The 12,559-nt window shown below is 47.3% G+C and overlaps 1 protein-coding gene across 4 annotated transcripts in view; it reads left to right on the top strand.

Moving 5' to 3' along the window:
- Positions 1–12,559, top strand: part of DDX4 (DEAD-box helicase 4) — a 329,051-nt gene that overhangs the window by 24,795 nt on the left and 291,697 nt on the right. For all 4 annotated transcript variants that reach the window (XM_077462713.1, XM_077462714.1, XM_077462716.1 and 1 more), the window contains exon 2: positions 10,239–10,340. In XM_077462713.1, coding sequence (XP_077318839.1) covers positions 10,278–10,340 — 63 coding nt within the window. In that variant the 5' untranslated portion in view covers positions 10,239–10,277. The remainder of the gene's footprint in view (positions 1–10,238; positions 10,341–12,559) is intronic.

Here is a 12,559-nt window from a genome sequence, read left to right as displayed (position 1 = left end):
ATATATATATATATATATATATATATATTATTACATTTATTAATTTAATTATATATATATATATATATATATATATATATATATATATATATATATATATATATATTTTATTTTTTTTTTGTAATTTTTTTTTTGTTTTTTTTGTAAAAAGTAAAAAAAAAAAATTATTTTAATTAAGGAAAAAAAAAATATTATTTGTAATCCTCCCTGCTTGACCCCTTTCACAAGGGCTGTCTGATCAGGTTCACCTGTCAGTTTTTCAGGCGGACCTGATCGAACCCTTAGCAGGGAAATGGCAGTAAATGAGCGGGAATATGTCGGAAATAATAGTCACATTCTTTTGTTAACCACTTCGTGCCCGTGCTATAGACGAAAGATGTCTACAGCGCGGACACCAATTGCCGGGAGGGCGTCCCTAGACATCCTCCTGTTTACTTCCCCTCTGCACGCCGCCATGGGCGAGCATCGGGGAAGTTCTGTGTTGGCCGTGTCCCTTGGATACAGCCAATCACAGATCATGCTAAATGACCAATCACAGCGGCCATTTAGCACTCGAGCGGTGTGTCCAATGAGAGGTGATCTCATATGTGGGGGGCTGGGGGCTATCTTCCCCTCACTCGTCTCCATGTCAGGCCAGGGACAGGTCCAGATCGCCGTCACGGACCTGGCTCCTAACTTTTTTTAGCTGGCTCCTAGATTCCAAGCAAACTTGTCAACCCCTGCTTTAATGTACAGAGGTTCAGAATGGAATCTGTTAGCTCAGTAGTCGCTGCACTCCATCAAGGGGACTCCCTGGCGTCTTTGGATTTCAGGATGCATACCTGCACATACCTGTATATCTCAGGCATCAGAGGGTTCTGCGAATTGCAGTCAGGGAAACCCACTACCAGTTTGTGGCTCCACCTTTTTTGGCTTGGTTTCAGCACCCCGAGTCTTTACCACGGCTCCAATTTTGGCGTTTATTGAGAAAACGTGGGACCGCAATCTCAGGTTATCTGGACGATCTCCTGAGAGCAGCTTCTGCCTCAGAATTAAAGGAGGATGTGGCGATCACCATGCAAACCCTGCAGAAATTTGGGTGGCTGTTGAACCTAAAGGCTATGTTCATACCGATTCAGCACTTGGAGTAGCTAGGCTTGCCGCTGGACTCCATGGAAGCTAGTGTTTCTCCCTTCAGACAAAACTGCAAACTCTCAGAGCCACGGTAAAACTATTACTGTACCGCAGGGGGTCGTCGCTGCGTTTCTACATGCGAGTTCTGGGCCTTATGTTGGCCTCCCTCGAGGCAGTACCGTATGCCCAGTTTCACACCAGAGTCTTGCAGAAGAAGATATTGACAAAATGGGACATGTTTCCGCTATCCCTGGATTGGCAGATTCAGGTGAGCCAGTCAGTCAGGGACACCCTGCTTTGGTGGCTGAGGTCCCTGGCACTTCGGTCTGGGAAGTCGTTTCTACCTCTACATTGGACAGTGATCACAACGGACGCCAGCCTGACGAGCTGGGGTAAAGTACTGGGAGTACAGTCATCCCATGGTCTCGTGGTCAGGTGCGGAAACCAAGTTTCTGATCAAGGTGCTCGACTTGAGTGATCAGGCCTTGCCTCTCCACATAGTCAATGAGACTACGAGTGCATCCAATCAGGATCGGGTCAGACAACCCCACGGCAGTGGCATGTCTACCATCAAGGAGGAACAAGTAACTCGGCTGCAGCACGTGAGGTCGCTCACATCCTTCAGGGGACAGAGCAACAGGTACCAGCCTTGTCGGCCATTTACATCTTGGGAGTTGAAAACTGGCAGGCGGACTAGCTAAGTTGCCAGATGCTCGGCCCAGGAGAATGGACATTGCATCCAGAGATGTTCAGGCTACTGTGCCTGCGGTGGGGCACACCAGACGTGGATCTCCTGGCCTCCCGTCTCAATTGGAAGGGACTGAGATTCTTATCCAGGATAAGAGATCCTTGGTTAGATGCGTCAACCACGCAGGTGGTTCCATGGGATCAGTACCGACTGATCTACAGCTTTCCTCCGCTAAAGCTACTACCAGGTCTGCTCCGCAGACCTAGTAGTAGCTTTAGGCCAAAGGAGGCCGAGGGGTTTCCAGTAATACTAATGCCCCGGATTGGCCTCAGCGTCTGACGCGCTGACCTAGTACACCTGGTTGCGAAGGCTCCCTGGCGACTGCTGTTGCAAGATGACCTTCTGTGTCAAGGTCCGATTCTCCATCTTGTTTTACCATCGCTGTATTTAACGGCATGGCTGTTGAGAGCCAGATGCTAAGGTATTGTGGCCTATCGGACTCTGTGATCTCAACTATGTTGGGAGCACGGAAATCTTCTCGGAAGATATACTGTTGTACCTGGAAGGCATACATCTGTGTGTGGAGAGAGCATGGCATCCGTGCACCTATTCAGATTCCAGGATCCTGCTGTTTCCAAAGTGAGGAGTAGACCAGAAGTTGGCTTTAAGCACCATTAAAGGACCAATATCAGCCTTGGCTGTCTTTTTTTTTTTTTTTTCAGTGACCCCTGGCGTTTCACTCTCTAGTGAGCACTGTTGTTCAGGGGGTCCGACTTGTAGTTCTTCCGGTGTGTACACTGCTACCCGTGGGATCTGAACCTGGTGTTATCGGCGCTCCAGAATCCGCAGTTTGAGAACAGAGGAATTCCCTTGTTAACTCTTTCTCGGAAAATGGTCTTTCTAGTGGCCATTACATCGGCCAGGAGGGTTTCGGAACTGGCGCCCTGGTCTTGCAAGTCGCCCTATATGGTTTACCCATATGGAGAAGGTGGTGTTGCGTCCGCAACCAAAATGTTTTTTTCGGAGTTCCACATCAATGAAGATATTGTGTTACCATATGTGTCCTAAACCGACATCCTAAGAGGTGGCCCTTTATTCCCTGGACGTGGTCAGGGCTATAAAGATTTGTCTGCTGCGGCTCCCCTTCGGGAGTTAGTCTCTGTTCGTTTCGGTAGCTGGTCCGAAAAAGAGGTATGGCGGTCTTATCGACCACCATTTTCAACTTGATCAGACAGATGTGGTACAGGCCTACGCCTTGAAGGGGCAGGTGCCCCCCTTTCCAGACATTGCCCGTTCCACCAGGATAATTGGGGCGTCTTTAGTCGCCCGTTAACCTTTTTACCAAATTCTACTGAGTGGATGTAAGCGCATCGCCTGCCTGCTTTGCCCGCAAAGTTTTATAGGCGGTCGTGTGATGTTGAAGTTCTGCACTCCTTTTTCTGTTTAAAGAAAATAGTCCTTTGAGTATAATGCACTGTTGCATTGTTGCTGTAAGTTTTGATGCGGTTAGATAAGGTGGCGTCTCCCCTATTAGGGAGCACTTTTGATTTTGGGTGAAGTTCTTTTATGCTCTTTTCCACCCCTCATTATGACACTGCTTGGGGACGTCCCGATGGTCAAGAATAAAGGAGCTGTGTCAGCCAGTGAACGTAAGAAAATAGGATTTTTGTACTCGCCGTAAAATCCTTTTCTCTGGAGTACACTGACTGACACAACACCCTTCCCTCTTATTGATTACGTTATACTGTTTTTTGACGTACTGAGGCTGCAGGAAGCAGTCTGGGGATTTGTTACTGAAGGGACCGCCCCCTGGGTGAACTAGCAAGTTGTTTTTTTGTACATGTTAGCATGTTCTGCATAGTTCTCTCCTGAAGTTGGCGTAACTATCCGAAGGTCAAGAATAAAGGAGCTGTGTCAGTCAACTCCAGAGAAAAGGATTTTAGGGTAAGTACAAAAAATGCTTTTGGGGAAAAAAAAAATTCTTTTGTTTACAGCACAAAAGAATAAAACCCCCAGAGGTGATCAAATGGCACCAACAGCTCTATTTGTGGGGAAAAAAGATTTTTTATTTTATTTGTGTACAGCAGGGATATGCAATTGGCAGACCTGCAGCTGTTGCAGATCTACACGTCCCATGAGCCATTGCAAGACTTACAGCCACAAGCTTGGCGCAGAGGCATGATGGGACTTGTAGTTTTGCAAAAGCTAGAGGTGCGCTAATTGCATATGCCCGTTGTAAAGGATAGCGCAATTGTCAAAGTAAGGCAGTGCCATATTGCAAAGAATGGGGGGTGGTAAACCTTCCGGACCTCAAGTGGCTGACAACTGCGCGGTCATGCAACTTTGTACCCACATAAAAATATATAATTTTTTTTCCCACAAATGGCTCTCTTTTGGTGCTATTTGATCACAGCTCTGTTTTATTTTTTTGCGCTATATATAAACACAAGACAATTTTGAAAAAAAGTATTTACTTTCTGCTATAAATCCTATCCAATAAAATAATTATAAAAACCTAATTTCTCTTTTGTTCATTGATGGACACAGCATCTTCATCTTGACCTAAGGTTTATATCGTCCCTTTAGGAGAGGACTAGGCAGAAAGTGTTTAAAAACAGCAACACTTGCACATTACCACCCAAGGGTTGGTCCTACTGGTTATAACGCCTCACACTGCATCCAGCAGCTCAGTTTTTTTTTCTGCCTAGTGTAGTAGAAGAACCTGGCTCCCGGTGGGACCATTGGTCCTGGGAATTTTTTTATTTTTTATGCATTTTTGATTCCTGTGATCTACAATCAACAGCCGGGCTGGATAATATAGATCCTTGTAGTCTCCCCAGTCTGGCCATTGCCCGTGAGCAGGCCCTAGCTAGCGCTGGGTCGGCCTTGACATGACCCGTCTAATCCATGGGGGCCGGTGAGCTATATGCTTCTGTGCACACGTATGTCCGGGCTATGGCTGTCTGTGTCTGTGTCTGTGGCCGTCAGCCACCCCATACTGCTCGTGTGATGGGGCCATGGTCTTGGAATTTAATTTTTTTTTCTGTGTTTTTTGATTTCTATGATCTAAAATCACCAGCCGGACTGGGTGACAGGCTGGATAATTTAGGTGCTGGTAGTCTCCCCAGCCTAGCCATCGAGCTCTAGCAGGCCCTAGCTACACGCTGGGTCAGCCACGGCCTTCCCCCGTCTGATCCAGGGGTGGCTGGTGAGCTATATGCTCTGGCGCACACATATGACTGGGCTACTGCTGTCTGTGTCAGTGCGCTGTGGCCGGCAACCACCCTGTACTGCTCGGGTAATGGGTCTTTCTTGAATGCGTCCAGCAGTCCCTGCAGGAGGGGGTAAGTATGGTTTCATCTGTCTTGGCAGAATGGAGCAGCTGGGTATTTCCTGGGCAGTCAACTAGGGGGTCTCTCAGTCCCTTCTCTGCTTGTCCCTTCCCTCCCCCCCATGCTATGGGCCATTGTGTGACTGGGCACATGGGGGTGCGGTGCACGTATCTGGCCGGGGGCCACCCTGACCAAGTTCTGCACAGTCTAGCTAGGTGTGCCTGCGTCAGCTCCCAGATGCACAAGAGACCGAGCGAGCGATCGGCTTCGGGTGCCGACATCGCGGGCGCGCTGGACAGGTAAGTGTCACTATTTAAAAGTCAGCAGCTGCAGTATTTGTAGCTGCTGGCTTTTAAAAAAACAAAAAAAAACGCGGAGTCCCGGTGGACTCCCGCTTTAAGCTGAAAAAATGTGTTCAGGCTTCAAGAAAATGTCCGCCGAGCGTCCAGTATACGGGACATAATCACAGAGAAAATGGCTGCTGGACTACAGGAAAATGGAGACAGAGCATGCTGCTCCCTTTCACACCAAAAATGGCCGCCGAGCACTTTGTACCATGAGGGACAGTAAAAATAACAAGCAGAGTAATGGCAGTGAAACACCTCAGGGGAGAGACCTACACACATCCAGGGCACAGCTATCCAGCGCAGTCCCCCCCCGAGAGCCCCTGTCTACGGCACACACCGCTCAGCAGCCCATGCAGCATCCACCCCAGGTAAGTGGGGACGGGGAGTGAAGATAGGGACAGGGAGAGAAGAGAGGGAGGGGAGGGACCCCCAAATCGACCTCCCAGGGAATGCCCAGCTGCTCAGCCCCACCGAGGCATGGAGAGCTGTACTTGCCAGTCCTGAAGAGCTAGGAGACATTCCATCACACATCCACTCCGATCAGTACGGGGTGGCTGCTGGCCCGGCAAACTGACTGAGACATCGGTAGCCCCGGTCGTGTGTGTGCCCCGGGGAATTACGCCCACCGGCCGCCCCTGAAGCTGTGGGCATGTCGTGGCCATCCCAGCGCAGAGCTCTGGTCTGCACACGCTCGCTGGCCGGGCTGGGGAGACCCCCAGCCGGCTGTTGATAGCAGATCACATGATCTTAATCTTGCGCAAAAGGCAAACTTCTGCAGAAAAAAATCCACGAACCGATGGGCCCGCAGGGTTCCTAGGTACTTCTTCACTAGGCAGAAAAAAAAGTGAGGCTGCAGTAGTAGGCTTAGGGGTTGTTGCCTAAGGGACTGCCCCTTGGGAGGAACTAGAAAGTTCTTGTTTTTTTAACATGTTCTGCCTAGTCCTCTCCTGAAGGTGGACTAACAACCCAATGGTATCACTGGTTTGGGCTTGACAGATGGTACTGGTTGGCACATGCAATTGGCAGTGGTAATAGTTTCACTGGCAGGTGGCACCTATTGGTGGTGGCATTGATTGGCACTGGCAGGTGGCGCTGGCACGTGGCACTGATAGATGGTGGTGGCACTATTGGCGATGGCAGGTTGCACTGATTAGCGGTGCCACTGGCAGGTGGTGGCAGGTGGCACTGGTTGGCGGTGGCAGATTTCACTGGCAGGTTTCACACTGAGCACTCAGTAACTGTGAAACTGACAAGTACAAGTAACAGAGGAGAGAGGAGCTGTCAGAATTGAGCATAATGTAGGGGGTGGGTGGGACCAGCTATCAAACACCAGCCAATGATTGGGCTGGTTAAGAAAAGGGTGGGGCCACATACATAGCGCCCCCCCCACCTCAGATCTCATTGGCTGGTGTTTGATAGCCGCCCACCCCTGACATCAAGCTCAAATCTGACAAGAGCCTCCTCTTTCCTCTCTGTTACTTGTCAGTTTCACACACTCGGCACCTCTGGCAATCAAGTGCCGCACTGAGTGTGAAGGGAGGACGACGGCGGTCAGTGTTAATGCACTGCATGTCTGGGGCATTGGGACTTAAAGTGAGTGGGCTGGTGGGTAGCCTAGGCGCCAGGGTGCCATTTCTGGTCGCCAGTGGCGACCTGGCGCCTGGAGTTTGTCGAGCCCTGGCTTAACCACTTTAAGTGCTTAAAAGTATTCATGCAGGTTTGTGCGTGCTAGTATAGAATTACTTAAAACAAAGTAACACCCAAAAGTTTAACTTCCACTCATTTGTCTCTCCTCCCCCTCTGGTGCCACAAGTGGCACCATTTCGTGGGGGGAGGGGGGATAGTATACCAGTCTGTGACAGGTATCCTGTTCCCACTTCCAGGAATCCACTGCGGCGGCCCATGCCGTAACCGCAGGCCTCCCTCCTCTTCCCCCTGTCGCGGGGCCAGTAGGAGAGAGGAGCGGCGCCTCGCGCATGCGCAGTAGGGTTCCCGTCGTGAAACCGTAAGGCTATACTGCCAGGTTCCCTTACCAGGAATGGCGGCGGCAGCTGATGTAAACACCAGCTGCTGTGCGGACATCGCTGGACTCCAGGACTGGTAAGTGTCCTTTTAAAATCCAGCAGCTGCGGTATGTGTAAACAAATTTAGGTAAATTAAGCGCACTCTGGGTAGGGGTGCAATAATACAAATACAGGAAAGGGGGGGGGCGGATGGGGTAAAGGGGGTATCAATCTGTAGTATGAACTATGCTCACAGGGCAAATATAATGACATGGTCCATGGCAATTAGTCCATATGAGTCCATATAAAAGATACTAAATAAACTAGTATCAAGGAAGGCTTCCAGACAGAAGTGGGTCTGAAACATAAACGTAATCACCAGACATGATGGAAATGTATATCATTATTTATGTTCATATAAGAACAATAGATGCGTCTGTGGGAACGATTAATAACAATTATAAATATCAAATATAAAATGTTTGTTTCTATGCCTTCATTCAAGTCCCCAAGCGAGAGACTATCTAAGGTGAAAATCCAATAGTTTTCCCTTTCGCATAGTCTCTTGTAACGTTCTGCCTTGGGGAGCTGCTTGGAGATGGCCTCTTTGACCCAAATGTGCATTCCTATTGAGGACTGTTGGTGACATTCCTTGAAGTGCCTTGCAACACTATTTTTCTAAACCCTTTTCTACAAAATGACGGCGCTCACCGAACCTTTTGGGAATGGCCCGGATGGTGCGGCCTACATAAAATAGGCCACAAGGACAGGTCAAGCATTACACGACGTACTCAAAAGAGCAGTTGGAAAAAGTCTGATATGGTGTATTGCTTGCCTTTGCACATGAATTCCTTTTTTTTTTTTTTTGGTGTATAACCGGTTTGCAAGTAAGACACAAGGGTTTGTTACAGCTGTACATTCCCTTCAAATTAAAAAAAAAAAGTAAGGGAAGCACTGGCAGTCAATCTAGATGTTAGTGTTTTAATTTTACTGGCCGCTATTTTGGCCTTGATATTTTTGGCTCTTCTGTAAGTGACCAATGGTCGATCTGTAAGTGTGCATTTAAGACGGGGATCCTCACTTAAGATTGACCATTCTTTTGCCAAAATCCTTTCCATTTTCTGGAATTGACTATGAAATTGTCACAAAACAGGGATTGTGGATTATCCTCGGTTCTCATAGTTTTGTCACTCCTGACTTCTGTAAGAAGGTAGTGCTGGAAGGCTCCTTCAACGGTCTCATGTGGGTAGCCCTTATCTTTAAATTTAATTTTTAAGGACTCGCCATGGGTGATAAAATCCTCATCCGAGTACAATTATGCCGAAGTCTGCAAAATTGGCTCTTGGGAATGTTACCCAACATGGGTGATGGCAACTCCCATAGTGTAAAAAGGAGTTGCCTGATGTGGGTTTCGTATAATTTTGTGCACAACTGGTAGTATCATCATGAAAAAGTTCTAGGTCCAGAAAAGCAAGTTTATCATTGTCTGTGGCTACGGTGGACAGGCCCATATCATTAGTATTACAATATAACAGAAATGCTGGCATGAGAGTATCTCATAGTAGTATGTGTAACTGCTGGCTTTTAATTTTGTTTGCCATACCTCTGCTTTAAGACCCCTTTCGCACTGAGGTGCTATAGTGCCTCTTCTGTCACTCCAATGTGAAAGCTAGAGGGCTTTCATAATGGAGCTGTGCTCTGGCAGGATGTCAAAAAGTCTTGCAAGCAGCTTCTTTGAGGCGCTTATGAGTGGTGTATACACCACTTGTAAAGCGCCCCTGCCTGTTGATATTCACGTGCAGCGCTGGCAAAATAAATCTTTTAAGCCTTTTTTCGGCCGCTAGCGGAAGTTTAAATCGCCCTGCTAGCGGCCAAAAAGTGCCGCTGAAAATAGTGCTGCTTTACCGCTGACTCTCCCACGCTGAGGCCCCATTCACACCTGAGCGTTTTGTAGCTTGAAGCCTGAAGCTACAAATGCTCGAAGGGGAAAAAATCTATTAATCTCAATGGAGATGGTTCACATCTCCACTCCATGTCGCCTGAAGCTCAAACTCGCGGTAAAAAAACACTGCAAAATTGCGGTAAAAACACAGCAAAATCACAGTAAAATCACGAGATTTTCTGCCTGAAAATGCTACATTCAGGTGTGAATGGGGCCTGAGAGTGAGAGGGCTCTAGGTCTAAACAAGGGGAAAAACAAATTAAAAAAATAAAATTACTTACTGTAGTATTGGACTCAAGATCTCTTCTAGAAAACACATGCATAATACAATAACATTATTACATTTTTTATGGCCATGTGAATGAAGCCTGTTCTGGTTCTTTACATACAGAACGTGTATGGTTTGGGTTGTCTCATTGCAAAAATGTGTTAACCAGACTTCAAAAATGGAGCGCATTGCCTGGCAGCAAAAACTTGTCAATTTAATGTTGGTCTATGTGTTTGCGCTAAATAAACCATTGAGTTAGTTACTTTTTTTTTGTACGTCATTATCACCGTTGTGTTGTCTAGTGTCCTGCTTTTAGAAAATGTTTGTGCTATGTAATTTTCTGGCCTCTAAAGAGGTTAAAAAAAAACACTACTATTATGTACTTTGGTAACTGGCTTTTGCAGTCTATAGCAGGACATACATGTAAAGACTACCCATAGATGACAAACAGTGTAGATGGACAAATTTTCTGCTGGTAAGCTCAAGAATATGAATGTTTTAAATTAATAAATGTGTGTTGTTTGTTTTTGTTTTTTGCTTTCCAGCTCGTCTCCAGTGGAAGAACATCTTTTTTTGCATTTACCATGTCTGAGGAAGATTGGGAGAATGAAATTGGTAACCCGCCTGCCTGTGTTCCGAGCTACTCGGTATGTGTTTTTTCTTTCAAATGTTAACTTTTTTTTTCTGTTGCAATGTTTTTTTTTTTATTTTTATTTTTTTTTTTTTTGTGGCAGAGGTTGTAAAGGCTCAAGAATATTTACTTTCGTGCATTCTATGCATGCAGATAAACCTGGGTGCAGCAGTCCCCTAATACTTACCTGAGCCCATGTCGATCCAGCAGTGTGTACGAGAGCAGTGGTTCTCCTGGGTCTCTTCCATCATTGGCTGGGACAGCAGTGGGAACCACTGGCTCCTGCTACAGTCAGTCACAGCCAGTGAGCCAATGAGAGAGCAGGGATGGGGCTTTGTGTGTGAATAGTTGCACTGGAGGGCGTGGCTCTTGAGGAGGGTCTGGGTTGCTCTGGGCAAAATCACTGCACAGGGCAGGTACGTATGACATATTTGTCACGTACAGCCATAAGCCTTTGATCACTGCAAATGGACTTTAAGACACAATTCAAAAAAGCATACATTAACCACATGTCTGCGGTCCATAGCTGAATTTGCGGCCACAGCAAGGTTGGTAATTCTGGGAGGGTTTACGACATCCTCCCAGAATTGTCCACACACGCGAGAGTCACCAATTGGGGTAAAGGGCCAATCCCAGCGTCCCTTTACCACGTGATTGATTGCCTTGCCCAATGACGGAGCGATCACTGTAAACAAACCAGCATCATGTTCGGTTCTCTTCTTTCCTCACTCCGATCGTGAGGAGAGAGAAGCTGCAGCGTGAGGCTGCATAAATTGTTTTAAATCTGTCTGAATTATCCACATCTGCCCCAGCAGTGTGCTACAGTGCTACATCTGTGCCCATCCTGGGATTTTGCGTGAGATGCAATAGGGATGCCATTAGAAGTAATGGTATCTCAAACGGGTTTGGCGTTTTGCAGCCACTTTAAATCTTGGGGCGGCTTTGTAGAGATTCCACCCGAGATCATGTGTGAATTGGGGCCTAAGTCAGCAGCTACTCTTTTAACCACTTAATGCGAAACAACATGCCTGTATGTCGTTTTGAGGAAGTAGTTGTACTGGGGTGATGCTTGCAGCCGTAGGCTTCACCCCGTTAAGTTGTGTTTTTTTTGTTTTTTTTAGAGCTAGCTGTCAGCTTTCTGATAACCTATGTGGCTCAGCAGCTGCTCAGCCGTTGTCACAAGGAGCGGGAAGCCCTGATCTCCTGTCCTTCCGATGTTGTAACCCGGAAGCAATGTCACTTAGTTTACTTGGCGGCTGCCAGTGGAGCAGATGTAAACAAAAATCTCTAGTATTCCAAAATGCCTATTTTGGCATTTTAAATACTTTGCACTTAAAAGGAGGGATTTGCAGCATGGGCGGGCGCAGGACGTGAGTAAGCCGCGCGCGTCTGAGGGGAGGGGCTAACCTGCGCTACCAAGTGACGTGCAGAGGGCCGGGGATGGACGCCGCGTCCTCTCCAAGGGAAGCGGGCAGCTTAGGTCGGAGCAAACACGAGCCCCCACCCGCTAAAGCACGCCACTAACGCCGCATCACCCGCTCCTCCTCCTCCACTGGAAACGGTTCGCTGAACCAAAGTGCCGCCGGTAGATCCCTCGGCCCCCCTCTTACACCTCCCCACCTCATCTACAGAGACCTTGGATGAAACCCCTGAGAGCCTACAGGAGCCCAAATGACTGGAGATCAGCAGGGTGCTCAAGAAGATAGCAAAGGACGGTATTGTACTTGCTAATGTTTGAGAAATTATCTGTCTGCTGGCTGCTCAGCTGGGGCATGGGGATAGGACGGTCTCTGCAAGTTTAAGGTGTTGAACAAATCACTGCCCTCTGAGACGAGTACCATATCAGTTTTTTGCTGCCTGTGAGGTAACATGAACAAACTGTTGGGCTCCAGTGGTAGGAGGCAGTTATTGTTCCTTTCTGCTAAGGGTTTCCATTTATAGATATGTCTCTCACCTATAAAGTATTCAAGTATATTTTAATCTAAACGTGACATATCCCGCAATAAGCCTGTACCAACCTGGTGTAATCAGGATTAATATGAAAAGCTATGTGGGGCCAGCTATTAGAAACCCACACGTATGTGCATATGTTTTCTTCCACAGCGAATAGGAATCAGGATAACGGAAAATATAATTCACCTCTCATGGCACTGAAGGATAATAAATATTTCTTGCCAGGTTGCAAGGAGATAGGAGGCAATTGGGTAAAGGAGGGAGCACAGCTTAAAGATGTAG

The sequence above is a fragment of the Lithobates pipiens genome, unplaced genomic scaffold (genome assembly GCF_037356315.1).
Source record: "Lithobates pipiens isolate NorthernLeopardFrog02 unplaced genomic scaffold, aLitPip1_a1.2 Scaffold_3, whole genome shotgun sequence".
In the NCBI taxonomy this organism is placed as follows: Eukaryota; Metazoa; Chordata; class Amphibia; order Anura; family Ranidae; genus Lithobates; species Lithobates pipiens.
This window is presented reverse-complemented; position numbering and strand designations above follow the sequence as displayed.